General features: G+C 43.7%; 1 protein-coding gene across 4 annotated transcripts in view; it reads left to right on the top strand.

The window, feature by feature from the left end:
• The window catches only part of KIAA0319 (KIAA0319 ortholog), a 55,439-nt gene that overhangs the window by 5,646 nt on the left and 34,295 nt on the right, over positions 1-15,498 (top strand). For 3 of the 4 annotated variants that reach the window (XM_052697978.1, XM_052697977.1, XM_052697976.1), the window contains exons 2-3: positions 5,201-5,355; positions 13,436-14,172. In XM_052697978.1, coding sequence (XP_052553938.1) covers positions 5,307-5,355; positions 13,436-14,172 — 786 coding nt within the window. In that variant the 5' untranslated portion in view covers positions 5,201-5,306. The remainder of the gene's footprint in view (positions 1-5,200; positions 5,356-13,435; positions 14,173-15,498) is intronic. The other variant, XM_052697979.1, reaches the window with a different exon arrangement.

Here is a 15,498-nt window from a genome sequence, read left to right as displayed (position 1 = left end):
TCTGGACAAAATTATTCTTTCCAGAAAGCACTGCTGTTTTGTTGTTATTTGTCCAGTCAGTATCACTTAACGGTTGAATTTGAATTAGTGGAACCAGTGGATCATGCAGTCTGTCCAGTATAACATGGCAGGATTTGGTTTTTTGTTTTATCACCATTAACTTGCTGCTAGGGTCCTGAGCTTGACCAAGGGAGTGGATTTGGAGTCGGGCCATAATACTGCTCTAGAAGGAAGAGCTGTGGGAGCCACTTTGAATAAAGCAGAGGTTCTTACAATCACATCCTGCATCCTTGCTGCAAAAAAGAACTTTCCATCAGTAGTCATGGTTCTGTGTTTTCGAGTATAGATACCTGGCTGTAATGCTGTCGTGGCCTGAAATAGTGCATGCAGTGCACCTGAGTGAGTGGAAAGGGTGGAGCCACGATCTACTCCTTCCCAGACCTCATTTAGGGTTGGCAGTGGAAGCAAGTGTATCTCTTGCTGGGGATCCCTGCCTATCTGAGGCTTTTCTTCTGCCTTAAGCAGCTCTTTTCCTTCATTTCTGCATCTATTTGGGCTTATTCTCATTTGCTGTGGCTGAAGACTTTGCCACCTTGCTGTTATTGCAGTACTTTCCATCCCATTATAGTATTACACTAGCACTAGAAAATTATGTGAGAGGAGGGTGATCTTGAGTATTGACTGTTGTGTCTTTCACATCTGCTGAAGAGCTTGAAAATCATTAATTTTATTTAGATGCCTAACCTCTGGCTGTTCTGTTGATGTGTATTAATGCAGTTTCTGTTAATGCTGGAGTTCCTAGTGAGTTCCTGGGTTTTTGCACTGTGATATTCAGTACAGATGCTAATGTCACAAGAGCTTACTTTTCTGCCTTCTACAGTATTAATACAACATTAACACTCTTAATCAATTAGCTTACATATGAATGCAGACACAACAACTGATGAAGTGACTAATTTAAGACATTTCAGTTAAGTGCAGGTCAAACTAATTGGAAATATGTTCATTTACTCTGCCTCCCAGCTTAATAAGAGATATTGTCAGTTCAAAACTAAGGGTTTCTGCTTCAACCACAGCTTGAGATTTCAGATGCTGTTTCAATGTTTCTTCTGGCATGTTACCCAGCTGTGCTAATGACCAGAAGGGCACAGAGGCGAGAAGCCCCTGTTTGCATTTCCCACAGACATTAGTGTTTCTATACCCAGCATTCAGAGCCCTCGCTCTCTTACAGGCATCAGCTGGCAAGGATTGATCACTGGTTACCTCAGGGATACTGCTTGTTTCTGTCTCTGGTTTACACAGCTTGTAGAACAGCAGTGTATTGCCTTATACTGTTTGCTGTTCTGCAGCACTAAGACTTTATCTCTACAACTACCTAAATGGAGAAGGCTTCTTCTCCTGTATAACCAGTGACAGGATGAGAGGGAATGGCCTCAAGTTGTGCAAGGGGATGTTCTGGTTGGTTATTAGGAGAAACTTCTTCAAAAGAATGGTCAACCACTGGAATAGGGAACCCTGGAAGGTGATGGAGTCGCCATCCCTAGAGGTGTTCAAGAAACACTTACATGTTGTGCAGAGGGGCATGGTTTAGTGGGATATGTTGGTAGTGGTGGACGGTTGGACTAGATGACCTTGGAGGTCTTTTCCAGCCTGGGTGATTGTACTATTCTGTATGAGGGCTGCTCTGAAAGTGATGCCTTCTCTTTTATTATGTTGGCCCCCCAACATCAGAGGCGGATGTTGGCAGTATAGCTGTAGAGTTTGAGCCTTCCCGCCACCATTCCATTACATTTTGCCACATGACAGATGTCAGCAGAGGGGCAGTCTGATAAAATGATATCTGAAGTGCTTATGAAGCAAAGGTGTGTCTTGGAATTCGTCCATTAGAAGAAAGTGGCATGCACTGACATTCATCAGTGCTTGCTGAGTGTCTGGCTGACATATAGGGCCCTCCATCCCATTGAGAAGGGAGTTGCCTATGACAGTCATCCTTCCTTCTTTATTGATGGAGGCAATCTTGAGGTGTGGAGTTAACCATCTCACCTTAGACAACCTCATGGGTGGACCTTCCACGGTATCCTCACACACCTCTCCCTCAAGTTCCAGAGCCTCAAACCTACTATGTATAGACACCTAGGGTTGAGATTTGCCTGCAATGCTGAGCTAGGACCTTTTTCCACTCTTCCTCTTCTCTTAAATCCCTTCCTTCCACATGACAATGGCAAAGCAGGTGGTCTACCACTGTTTTGTGGATATCACTCTGGTGTCTTTCTTGCAAGTTTGGCAGGGAGCTGCTCCATCAATCTATCTCTTGCTCGTACTCTGATGCTCCTTAATCTCCTCCTCCTTGAGCTATGGCGCCATACTGAGCAGATCATCCACCTGCTCATACCTCATGCAGGTGGAATCCCTGCCACCCTTCACAGGTAGTATCATGCTCAGGCACTCCCTGTAGTCAGAAACGAGAACCAGCATATTTTTTTGGCTGCATTCTTTCTGGCCAGAACTTTCTGCCTAGTAGAGTCCTTGGCTGGATTTGTTCTCTAGAGGGTAGCTTACAAGAGAGGTCTCCTGAGTGCAGAGGAGTACTCTGTTCTCCTGCTCACCCTGCCTGCCTGCCCCATGCAAACTGCCTTGCTGTGCCCTTCTGCCGTGCCTTGCTCTGTTTGCCTGTTCTGTATGCTGCACTCGTGGTTCACCACGCTTTCTGGTGGCTGGTTATATATATGCAGGGGGTTGGCTGCTATCTCCTGCACCTCAGTGCTGCCGCATTTTAGGGGCTGTCCCACTATCCAGTGGCTCCTATCATAGTGTTTTGCCCTGGTTTTACCCTTCTGTGAAGAGTCCCCTTGGATACAAGCCTCTGCTATGAAGCTGATCCACACAAGGTCTTTGCTAGAAGTGAAGATTTTCTGCCTTCTTATTGGGATAATATCTGACCTTGTGTTGTTCCGTTTCCAAGTCTGGTGCTTTTTTTTTTCCGTTGGCTAAAGGACTGGCAGTCTGTTATACACATCGGATCCTTTTGGCTGCTACTGGGAATGAGTGAGGGGTACTATGAATGCCTGATACTTCAAAGTTTTTTGAGTTTCAGGAAGAAGCTCTTCTACAGATTGTAAGTCTTTGATTGAAAACAGTGACCAGGGAAGTGCCTGAAAACTGGAGGAAAGCAAATGTACTCCTATCTTCAAGGAAGGCAACTCAGGTCACTAGAGGCCAATCAGCCTCACTCTAATCCCTGGGGAGGTGATTGAACAGCTAATCCTGGGAACCACTTCCAGGCACGTGAAGGAGAAGAAAATCATCGGGAGCAGTCAGTGTGAGTTCAGCAAGGGGAACTCATATCACGTCTAACCAGCTTCTACAGTTAGATGACTGGCCTTGTTCAAAAGGGGAACTGCTAAGTTCTGGTGAAGAACAGCCACGTGCACCAATTCATACGAGGAGCTTGTTGGCTGGAAAGCAGCTCTGCAGAAAAGGACTTAGGGTCCTTTGGTCCTTGGTGGATACCAAGTTGAATTTGGCCAGCTGATGGTAGCCTGGGCTGCACACAGTCATATCCACAGGGATTTCAGCAAAGGACCATGAAGGTGATGAAAGCAATGGGATCATCTCTCCTCTTAGGAAAAAAAGGCTGGGAGTGCAGGGACTATTCAATCTCAGGAAGAGAAGTGTTAGGCTTTATAAGTGACCTTAAATCCCCAAGGTAGGGTGCAGCGAAGATATGGCTGGGCTTTTTTCAGTGGTGCTCAATGCCAGGACAAGAGACAGTGGGCACAAACTGGAGCATAGAAGGCTGTGTTTGAAAATCAGGAAGCACTTCTTTACTATGTGAGTCTCAAGGCAAAAACTGCCAGGAGGGGACGTAGAATCTCCCTTTTTAGAGGGAGTGAGTTAGCACTGCACTGTGCACTGGTTTCAGCCCAGACAGTGCCAGTCATGCAGTGATGTTTGGTTGTTGCTGAGTGATGGATGTGCACTCAGAGCTGGGCTGCTTGGTGAGAACTGCAAACATGATGGCATGGGGCAGGGGGTGGCTGCACATAGGCCACGGGTTGGATGTGTTGGATGTGCCTGGCGTAGTGCTTAGCCATTTCAGTAGTAGTTCATCTAGGGCATACAGAACAGTTTGGCTTTAAGAAGGAGAACTTTGGGGCTCTTCGTCTCTTACAAAAGCCATTAACTTAACAGCTGGTGGAAGGACAGGAGCAGTTAGGGAATAAGGAATGTCAGAAATGGCCCTGTTGCTGAAGAGTTTCTCATGGAGCAGTACCTGGAGGAATCCTGGTCCTTTCTAATGTGAAGTCTACCTAAATTAGTCCAATTCATACCTTGGCACAGGAGCCCAGATATTAAGTCAGTATAGAACCAAAATACTGCTTGAAGCTTTGTAGAGAGACTGTGTGGTAAGAGTGGGTTCGTTGTTTCAGGATTTTTTTGGCAGGTTTTTTTTTGGTGCTTAGAATTAAACTCTAATTGTGTGACTTAAAAATAAACTGAGAGACCAACTTTCTCTTCACTGTTCTGACTGCTTTGCAGCTGCCCTTAAGAAAGGGTCTTCTGCTATTGTTGGTTAAAACAAAGGTTACAAAAGTCAAGTTATATTTTAAAGGAAGTATCAGTTTTTTGGGAAATTAACGCTAGTCTTCTCTGGTTTTGCAGAGACCTTGCTGTAAGTCTGATTATTTTTTTTTCCTGCTTAAGTATTTGTTTCCCTCATTTGGAAAACTTCACACTCCTTGTCAGGATGCTACCTTTGAAATTCTGGATAAGTATCTACTTGCATTACCTTGATAGCTGGGAGGGAGTAGCTTAAATGCTGCCTTGAGAGCTGACTTGACACCATGCAGATTCTTAGCATGGATGATACTGTCTGTGGTTCTTCAGTTAAGAGTCCCTGCCAGTTTCCATTTAAATCCTCACAAAAAAAGCAGAATCTGACAGATGATCAGCCAGAATATTTGTGGGTTTGGAGGTATGGGAGCCCAACCATGCAAGCCTGGAATGTTTCAGTATCTACAGAGAGTGAGACTTCCAGTAATTTGTTCTATATCTTCAGCTTGCTTCATCTACTATATAATCAGTCAAGAAGTCAGGAAATAAGAATGAAGTCTGCATTTAACCTGTCTATTTGCTTTTACAGTGATGTTGTAATTAATGCTCACATCTGACCCATTTCTTCCTGTCCTTTTTGTTGCAGTGCTTCACGGCCATAGCAGAGCATTAAATGATCGTAGAGGAAGCCAGCATTAAGTGATTTCCGCACAGCTGGTCAGAAAAGTAGCTGTCTGCATTCTCAGTGCAGCATGGCATTTGGACTTGGTGCTTTTTGCCTGCTACTATGGGCAATAACAGGTAGGAGCTTGCTTCTTTTGTTTCTGAGTCACACAGGGGGAGTGAAGCAAGTGCTTCTGGAGTGTATGGGGATGAATAAATAAAATGTGAATAAGGCAAGAGTTAGGAAACCTTGTCTCCTCAGTGAGTTCTCACAAGTACAGCTTTGTATCTAGCTGTTCATTGCCGTGAGGGAATGCAGTTTTGGGTGGTGGTTTAGTGCCAGTTTCAAGAGGACTGGTTCTAATTGGGTGCATGAGGGAAGAGGGGATTAGAGGGAGAGTGCCGAGAGTTTCCTTTCTCTTTCTCTTTCAGGACAACAGTTTAGCAATGATGTATTGCTTGTGGTCTAAGCTTTCTTTAATTGTGGGGTATTCTGGGGACAGTTGATTTGTGAGAAGCATTCACATTTTCCACTTACCCATCTCCTCTTCAGGCATGTATTTCTTTAAAAAGACCACAGGAAAGTCCTATAAGTTTCTACTTCAGCCTCAGAAATGTATTTATAGCTTCCATACTCAGAGAGATGGAGAATGATTGACTTGATGTCCAGGTAGAAACCAGTAATGGGTAGTTGAATGTTGAATGTTTATCAGCAACAAGTACAGTGGGACTGACTGCACTCTCAGCATGTCTGTGAACAGCACTAGGCTGAGTGGTGTGTTTAGCACCCTGGAGGGAAGGAATGCCATCCAAAGGGACCTGGACAGGGTTGAGAGGTGAGCCTGTGAAAACAGAATGCATTTCAGCAAGGCCAAGGGAAGGTCCTACACCTTGGTCAGGGCAGTCCCAAACATGAATACAAGCTATGCAATGAGTGGATTGACAGCAGACCTGCGGAGGAGGGCTTGAGGGTACTGGTGATGTGACACTGAATAGAGCTGGCATTGCACACTTGCTGCATCAAAAGAAGTGTAGCTAGCAGGAAGCAATTCTCTCCTTTTACTCTACTTTTATAAGACTCCATGGGCAATACTGTGTTCAGCTTTGAAGCTCCTTGTGCTGGGTGAATGTGTACCTTATGCGTTTGGTCCAGAGGAGGCCACAAGGATCATCAATGGGCTGGAGCTCCTCTTCCATGAGGAAAGGCTGAGAGAGTTGGGGTTGTTGAGCCCAGAGAATTGAAGGCTACAGGGAGACCTCACTGTGGCCGTTTAGTACCTAAAGGGGGTCTACAACAAAGCTGGATTGGGACCCCGTATCATTTGGAATTTGGAAAAAGGTGGTTGAGGGGGAAGAACATTAGCTACAGCTGTATGGTAGCTGTCTTGCAGTAATCGTTAAGAAAGCTTTTTAGGAGAACGTAGAGCTGAATGTAGGGGTTTTTGTTTATTTTTGCTGGGTTTTTTTGGTCAATTTTTTTTTTACTAAACAGTAAGAGTACCCTTTTGTAAATAGCTAATTACCTCTGTGATACTACTATGGACCCTGTAGCAGATACTCAATGTCTTGAGGTAGAGGAGAGAGGGCAGAGGGAAGTGAGGAAACAACGAAAAACCAACCAAATAAAAAATACGCACACTCTTCAGTAGAAGGTAATAATGTGCAGTAAATGCTGAATATTGGTGTAAAGAAAGTCACAGTTATGTTTTCATTAACATGAGTTGCCAGCAGACTGGAATATCCTTCATGTGCATATGTAGAAAGTCTTGTTTTCCTTCTGTGTCAATTTTGCTACCTCCTCCTTATTTATCTAGAACAAATCTGCTCCACTCAATCTGCTGTCTGTAGTCAAGCCTTTCCTTGTATCTCAGGAATGAGCACACACAGGTTAGGGGCTAATATACAAGGGTGCTCTGAAAGTAATGCGTCCTATTTTATTATGTTAACCTGCAATGCCAGAGATGTATGCTGGTGGTACGGCAGTAGAGGTTGAACCTTCCTGCCAGTATTCTGTTACATTTTGTTCTCATTGTGAGATGGCAGCAGAGGGGCAGTCTGACAAAAATGGCACCTGACATGGAAAAGCATATGAAGCAAAGCGTGTCATTGAATTCCTCCATGAGGGAAAAAAAGGCACCTCCTGACATTCCTCAATGCTTGCTGAACGTTTATGGAGCCCAACCAGTGGATGTGAGCACAGTGAAGCAGCAGGTGGAGTATTTCAGCTGTGCTGTCAGTGATGTGAAAGGCAAGCCGTGTGACAGACAGCCATGCACAGCTGTCACACCACAAAATGATTAGCTCGTCCCTTTGAACTGGTAGAGGAACCCATACAGAGCTGAATATCACCTTCAGTGCATTGAATACAATGATGGCAGAAAGAACACTGTCACAGTGTCTATAAAACAGTGGATCAGCTCTGCTGGTGCCGATTTTTATGAACGTGACATGAAGGCTCTTGTTCATCACTGACAGAAATGCACAGCTAATGGTGATAACCATGTTGGAAAAATATTGCTTTGTAGCTGAGAACTTGCTCTATCAGGTAATGTTACTGTGGTCTTTGTATCGGTTGTAGCTTGCATGGAAATAAATAGGTCACTCCAAAAGTAATGTTTCCTACCTATTTGAGTATTGTCCTTCCATTTAACATATTTCCATCTTGATAATTCCTGGCACTGTCCATCCATTTAATGTCAGCTCCGAACTGAAAGTTATTTGCTGTTTTCCATGATCTGTTTGATGAAATATGTCAGTAGATGCTACCCGTTATTACATCAGAAGAATGTTCTTTTTTTCTGTGTATGCTTTAAATAAGATGAATTGTCTCAGGTTCAGGAAGCTGCTAGATGGCCATTCTGCCATTTTTATCTGTACTTGATGTTGTGCCTCTAAAGGCTATTTAATTTAGGAAAGGGAAAAAGAAATGCTGATGGAGGGAGACATGCAGGAAGGAAGGAAGAAGCTTAGGACCTCAGTCACTTCTATTTTTTTTTTAAATCAGGGATCCTTTTCCACAGGTAATGAGGAAGCAGATTTAATATAAGAAAGGCAGAAATGATGAAGGGTCTGAAGTATCTTGCCTGTGAGGAAGAGCTGAGACTGTTCAGCCTGATGAAGAGAGTGTTTGAGGGGGGAGGGATCTCAGTGTATCTGATGCATCTGGGTGCCCAGAGAGGCTGTGGAATCCTCCCCAAAAGCAACCTGGACATGGGCCTGGGCACCTTATTCTGGGTGTCCCTGCTTGAAGTCTCTTCCAAACTAAACCATTTTGTGATACTTTCTCCTCTTACTAGCTGGCATTTGTCTGTGATAAATTTTTGCTACTGAGTGGTTTTGATGCAAAACAAAATTAGACCAATAGGCAGATGACCTAATGGATATAGACATTTATCAGTGACCTTGACTAATCTTTATGGTTTGTAGAAGACTTAATCTGGCTGTGGCAACAGGGATTAGTGCCTTATATTAGTGTTCCATGTCTCTGTTGTGGTTTAACCTTCCAGGCAGCTCAGCACCACAGCCCACCCTCCTGAAGTGGGATGGGGAAGTATCAGAAGTAGAAAAGTCCGGCTCTGTGCAAGCACTGCTGTGCAGCAATTAAAAACATTGCTGAGTTATCATCACTGTTTTCATTACAAATGCAAAGCACATCATAAGAGTCTGTATGGAGAGTATTAACTCTATCCCAGCCAGGCCATGACCCTCTCTTCACTCAGCACTTCATGCTGTATGAATGCCTGACTTCTTAGATCTGTGGATGTAGCTCAATTTCTACAGGCATTCCTTATTTCACAGTTTTATTCCACTGGATTTTAATCCACTGGATGGTTCGTTCATTGAAGAAATCAGCTTACACTGCAATAGATTTAAATCATTCTGGGCATTAATAAAATTAATATATATATATTTTTTTCCTATATATAAATAAAGACTATAAATTTAAACTGTCCTGTTAACTGGACTAACCTATGCACAGATATCTCTCAGAGAGAGAAGATGCTGCATACCACAAGAATGACAGTTTATTTTGCAGGTGGGAATTCAGTCTAGTTTCCCACTTGAACAGATATATGCTAACCTTGTATTTAAGACAGATCTTGCATGGCAATGTTACTGAAATGCATTTGTGCATCTGTAAGAAAGCTCTCATAGCGGAGCATGAGATTTCACATATTATTTGTTTATACTGTGGTGCTTTATTCTTGGATTAGCAACCCCGACAGAAGCACAAAGATAAATCAGTAGCTATCTGCCAATGTAGGTTTTGTGTACTCTAGTCTTTTGTTTTCTTTTCCTCCATGCAGTTCACTTATTATTACATCACATCCCTTTATTTAGAAATACATTCTCCTAGACCATGTTCAAGGCCATGATTTTTAAACATGCTTGGCTACTGCTAGTCATGGGCTTTGTGAGGAATAAGATAAATAAGCATTTCTTCCCATGTACACACCAGTAGCCAAAGGCTGAGTGTCAAAAGACACTTTATTTTACATCAAAGACACTCAAATGTTAGCCAAAAGCCAGCACACACAAATAAATGCCTCTAAATAAGAGGGAAGAATAGCACAACATGGTTTAGTTTGGAAGGGACCTCTGAAGTCATCTGGTACAGCTCCCTCTGCTCAAGCAGGGACACCCAGAATAGGATGTCCAGGCAGCTTTTGGAAATCTCCAAGGAGAAGACTTTACACCTCTCTGCACATACTGTGCCAGTGCTTTCTCATCCACACAGCACAGAAGTGCTTCCTGGTATTCAGAAGGCCCTTCCTGTATTCTTGGTACTAGGCACCACTGAAGAGCATGGGTCTGTCCTCTTTCTGCTCTCCCTTCAGGTGTTTGTAGACATTGATAAGATCCCTTCCAAGCCTCGTCTGTGCTAAACTCTCCCAGGTCTCTCAGCCTTTCCACACAGGTGAGATGCTTTAGTCCCTTCATCACTTTTGTGGCCCTTCTTTGGCCTCTCTAGTAGCCCCATGTCCACTCTTTCGGGGAGCCCAGAAATGGACATAGTGTTCCAGGTGTAGCCTCTCCAATGTTGAGTTAGAGGGGAAGGGTCACCTGCTGTGAATACTTAGCCTAACGCAGCCCAGGTTATCATTAGCAGCAAGAGTGTGTTGCTACCTCACGTTCAACTTGGTGTCTGCAAGGACTCTAAGGTCCTTTTCTGCAGAGCTGCTTTCTATCTGGTGTGTTCCCCATATGATGTTGATCCCCTTGATGATGTTCAGCCTGTTTCTGTAGCCTGTGACCCTATGACATATTAGACACTCCTGCTAGTTTTGTGCCACCTCTAAACTTGCCATGAGCACGCTTCTCCATCATCTAGGTCATTAATAAAGGTACAAGATTGTATTGATCCCTGGACTGTGTTGTTCATTACTGGCCTCCAACTAACCTGTGCACCAGTGACTGCTACTCTCTGGGCTATTCAGGCAGTTTTCAGTCTCCCTCACTACCTGCTCATCTAGCTTATACTTCATTAGCTTTGCTAGGAGGGGGACAGTGTCCAAGGCCTTATTGAAGTCTGTGAAGACAACGTACACTGCTCCCCCTTCAACCATTTGGCTTTTAGTTTGATTATAGAAGCTCATTAGATTGGTCAGGTATGATTTCCCCTTGGTGAATCCATGCTGACCACTCCTCATGACTTTACTGTCCTTTATGTGCTTGGTTTCCAGGATTATCTCCATCACCTTCCTAGATGTTGAGGTGAGGCTGACTGTCCTGTAGTTCCATAGGTCCTCCTTGCCATTGCTGAAGACAGAAGAGGCATTTACTTTCTTTCAGTCTTTCTACACTTCTTGCCACTGCAATCAAGCAAAGACTACAGATAGTGGCCTAAGAATGGTATTTGCCAGCTCCCTCAGTTCTCATGAGTACACCTCATCAACGTCTACAGACTTGCAGATATCCAGATTACTTAAGTGTTCCTTGATCTGATCATCTACTAACGAGTGCATATTCCTTGCCTTTCCTGTAGACTCTGAGACTCTGATCTCACAGGACTTTTAGCTGTCCTGTGTGTTTTCCCTGTTTTGTTCAGTGAAGACCCCAAATATTCCCTAGTCTTCCTTTTGATACTGATGTACTTGAAGAAGCCCTTGAATTTCCTGTCCAGATTAAATTTCTCTTTTAACCTTAGCTCTCCTAACTTGATTTCTGCATGCTCCAAGAGTGTCTCTGTATTCCCTCTAGATTACCTGTCCTTGCTTTCACCCTCAGTGTGCTTCCTTTTTGTCTTTGACTCAGGAGCTTGTTGTTCATCCATGAAGGCTTTTGCCTGGCTTCCTCCTCACTGAGACAGACTGCTCTTGAGTTTTGAGGAGGTAATCCTGGAATATTAACCAGCCTTCTTGGGCCCTTCATCCCTGCAGGATCTTATTTCACAATACTCTTCCAGGCAGATCTTTGAAGAGGCCAAAGTCTGCTGTCCTGAATTCCAGTGTTGTGAGCTTGCTATTGAGCTTTCTTTCTCCCTGCTCTGAGGATCCTGCATTACACTATCTCATGCTCACTGCACCTAACACCACCTCTGACAACAAGTCCCTTGGTGTGAGTGTGAGGTCCAGCAAAGCACCTTTTCTTATTGGCATCTCTCACTTTGGAGGAGATAGTTGTCATCAGTGCACTCCAGGAACATCCTCGATTACTTCTCTCTGGGTGTGTTGCCCTTCCAACAAATACTGAGGCTGTTGAAGTCCTCCGTGAATCCCATGAGCATAAGGTTGCTGTCTGTAGAGTCTGAAGAGGCTGAGCTCCAGTTCACTACATCCCCCCTTAGTTAATTATTGAGAGCAATAAGGTCTCTCTGAGCCTTCTCCAGACTAGACAATCTCAGCTCATAATGTTACTCTAGACCCCTCACCAGCTTCATTGCCCTTGTCTGGACATGCTCCAGAGCCTCAGTGGCTGCTCCCCCCCCCTTGTTTTCTCAGCCTGACCTTCTTTAAGGGCCTGTAATGCTCTTTTGCAACATTCTACTTTTAACAACTGTCCCACCGTGTTGCTGTCTTCCCAAAAATACTTTACCCCTGCTACTACATGCAGATCTCTTCACTCATCTTGCTTAATCCCCATACTGTACAAGCCCTTCAGAGAAGAACTCCAGCATTTTAATCTAGAGCTCCTCTGGGTGCCCTGTCTGAAGTTGAGCAGTCATTAATCCATTAGTTAAACAGTCTTTTTCCAATGCTATCACTAATAATGCATTTTCTGCCACCAGAACTCACTTAACAACCATGTTATGGCATGTAAGGCAGGCAGGTCAAACACTGTCCTGCATTACTGTGTTAGTTCCACAGTAGTGGCATCATGTTTTCACGGCAGAGTTAACAAGCCTGATTGAAAACAGTGCTGAAAAGAATTGCTGGTTTTACTCAGTAATTTTTTGAAGCACTATCATGTTCCTCAAGTTGAATTTTGGAGAGATTCTGAACTGCAGTTGTAACATATGGAATGAGAAGATGTAGAAAACTATATAGCTTACGTTGATTCATGCTCAGTTTAAACACTTCATGCTCATGGTCTCTGATGTTCTCTGAAAATCTAGTGTCATTCCTTCCTTTGCAGTGGAGCTGTAAGTATTCTCTCCATGGGAGCAAGCTCTTGGGATTCCTCATAAAATGGTTAAAGCTGCAAAATTTGGGGAATTCCCCTCCCTATCTCCGGATCTTTTATATTTAGTCCAGCAATAATGTGGGTGAACTTCCATGAAGTTCAAGTGAGATATCTGGTGTCTCAACCATAAATCCTAGCTGCTTTCTTTCTCAGTTGGAGCAATGACATGTAACTGCCTTTTTCTTTTTCTTTTTTTTTTTTCCTTTTTTTTTAATAGCAACTTTTGCTGTGAAACATGTTTTTTACTCACTTTGCTATGGTGGAAGTACCGCATGATTTTTTTTTCCTCTTCCCTGCTCTGTTCTTGCTTACAGAATTACACCTAACTTTGATCTCTTAGTGATGGCATTTGTATCAAGTGAATAAGGAAGACTTTATAAAATAGATTAAGATCCTACGTTGAGAAATCCCACCCAGTACAAGTGCTGCTGCAAATGGGCATGCTGTAAGAAAAGTAGTGGTTAAAAGCAGTGAGTTTATTTAAGTTGGGTAGCATCTGCCTTTATCTTGTCTCCTGCCATAATCCCCTTTGAGTTATAGAAAACAATTTTATGTTTTTGTTGTGCTGTTCTTCATGCTGGCGTTGTTGTTCCAGGTTCCAATTGCGAGCAGTGCAGAGAAGGAGCCACGTATTCAAGTGCAGTAATATCTCCCAACTTAGAAACCACTAAAATTATGCGAGTTCCTCATGCTGCATCAGTGTCTGAATGCATCACGGCGTGTTGTGACCTCTCTGGTTGTGACTTGTCCTGGATGTTTGAACGGCGCTGTTACGTTGTGAACTGCCAGCACAAAGAGAACTGCGAACCTAAAACAATTGAGACGGTAAAGTCCTATCTAACATTTGTGCTGAGACCTTCTCAGAGGCCAGCCTCACTGCTGGGATTTGGGCAGGTGATCCCAAGCATCGTGCACTCTGTGGGACGTCAGAAAGAGCCATCTGAGGAAGTGTCTTTTCTTGGCAAAGAACTCAGCCTTGAGGAGATACCTGAATACATAGATGATTATAAAGATTTGGAGCAGGACCCCTTTCAGGTGAGCCTCAGACACGATCAGAAGGAGAGCACGGATTATGCTGACTGGGGCCTGATGGTAGCAGGTGAAAATGGCTTCAACACTTCAGTCAGCGACAACGGAGAAAACCAGGAAGAGGAAGCTGGAAAGGTCGAAAGCCTTCTAAGTAAAAACACAACTGAATTGAGCTCTGTCAGTGAGCACTCCACAGAGAGGCTATCTTCTCTCCCAGAGATTACACCGTTCCCTGGGAAGACATATGAAAGCAGAGCAGCTGTTGAGATGCTTACACAGCCTGCCAATGCTTTGCAAGAAGAGGTATGTGTTCCCCTTGAGAAGCAGGCAAGTGATGCCACGCAACAGTTGTTTTTTTCAACAAGCTTGTAGTTTTGTAACATAGCCCTGAAACTCAAGTGAGTTACAGTCCATTACGGTGCAGAAAAGGCTGAAGTGGAGAGGGTTATCTTAATAGGCAGATGAATCACTGAAGCACACTTCTCTTTCAGATGATGAAGAGCAGGACTGTTTCAAAGATCTTGTTGGGTTTCTTTGGAGGTATTCTGACAACAAGGCTTGAACCTGGTATAAGAGGACTGGTTTGGTGTTCTGCCCTTCTGTCACTTGATGTTTCAATTACAGGTCATAAGCTTAGTAATGGTAGTGGTCCTGTCAGCATCCAAAGGCCAAGACCAGTAAACATAAGTTCCTCCATCAACAAAATCTTGTTCTACAGGATTCACGTTAGTAAATGCCTAAAGAGGTGTTGTAGATGTAATAGAGCTGAATAAATAGCTTTTAAAATGCTTGTAGAACATTTAGAAAGGTTTATAAGAAGGGACAGTGTTGGTTGCTCTGTTGGTTTGATGTTTTTTTTGGACCACATAAACTGGGTAAATGTCTGTTCTCCTTAAATGTCTGAATCCTTCTCTAGTGTCTGCTAATAAGAAAAGCCAAAGTTAAAACCTGTTAAGTACTTTAAACCTAATGTAGCTACCTAAGAAAGATGCACCTATTCCCTGTGTATGTTAGCAGATTTGGTCAGTTCTAAATAGTCTTTGGCTCCATCAGAACAGAACGGGATCAGTGGGAAAGTTGGAACAGGCAGTAAAGCCAGCGTCTGCTGTGTTTGTCACGCCTCAGGGGAAATCAAGCAGTGTCTGGATTTCCCTTAATTCCAGCAGGTTTTGTAACCAACAGTTGCCTTTCTCTTGCTGTAAAAACGCCAATTTTTTTTTTGCTATCGCTGTAGGGAAGAAAAAGACAAGTGAAGAAGGCAACTGATGTTCTTGGAAGGAATGATTGAAATGGAGGAAGTGTGTGTGTGTGTGCATGTAAAACTGCAAGTTTGTTAAGACTTGAAATACAGGCTAGCTGAGATACCATCATAGGCTAGAAGTGGGAGTAGATGATCTCCAGAGATCCCTTCCAGAGACTGCACAGGTCTGGTCTGCATCCAGGCGGGTCTTGAATCCTTCCAGAGAAGGAGAATCCACAACCCACCTCGACAGCCTGTTCCAGTGCTCCATTACCCTCACTGTGAAGAATTTCCTTTGCATGTTGGTGCAGAAAATCCTGTGCTCCAGTTTATGGCCATTTCTCCTTCTCCTGTCCCTGCAGACCACTGAAAAGAGGTTGGCCATGTCC

Source organism: Tympanuchus pallidicinctus, unplaced genomic scaffold (assembly GCF_026119805.1).
Source record: "Tympanuchus pallidicinctus isolate F22 unplaced genomic scaffold, pur_lepc_1.0 scaffold31, whole genome shotgun sequence".
NCBI classification, from domain to species: Eukaryota; Metazoa; Chordata; class Aves; order Galliformes; family Phasianidae; genus Tympanuchus; species Tympanuchus pallidicinctus.
Note: the sequence above shows the minus strand (reverse complement) of the source record. Positions and strands in the feature narration are given on the sequence as shown.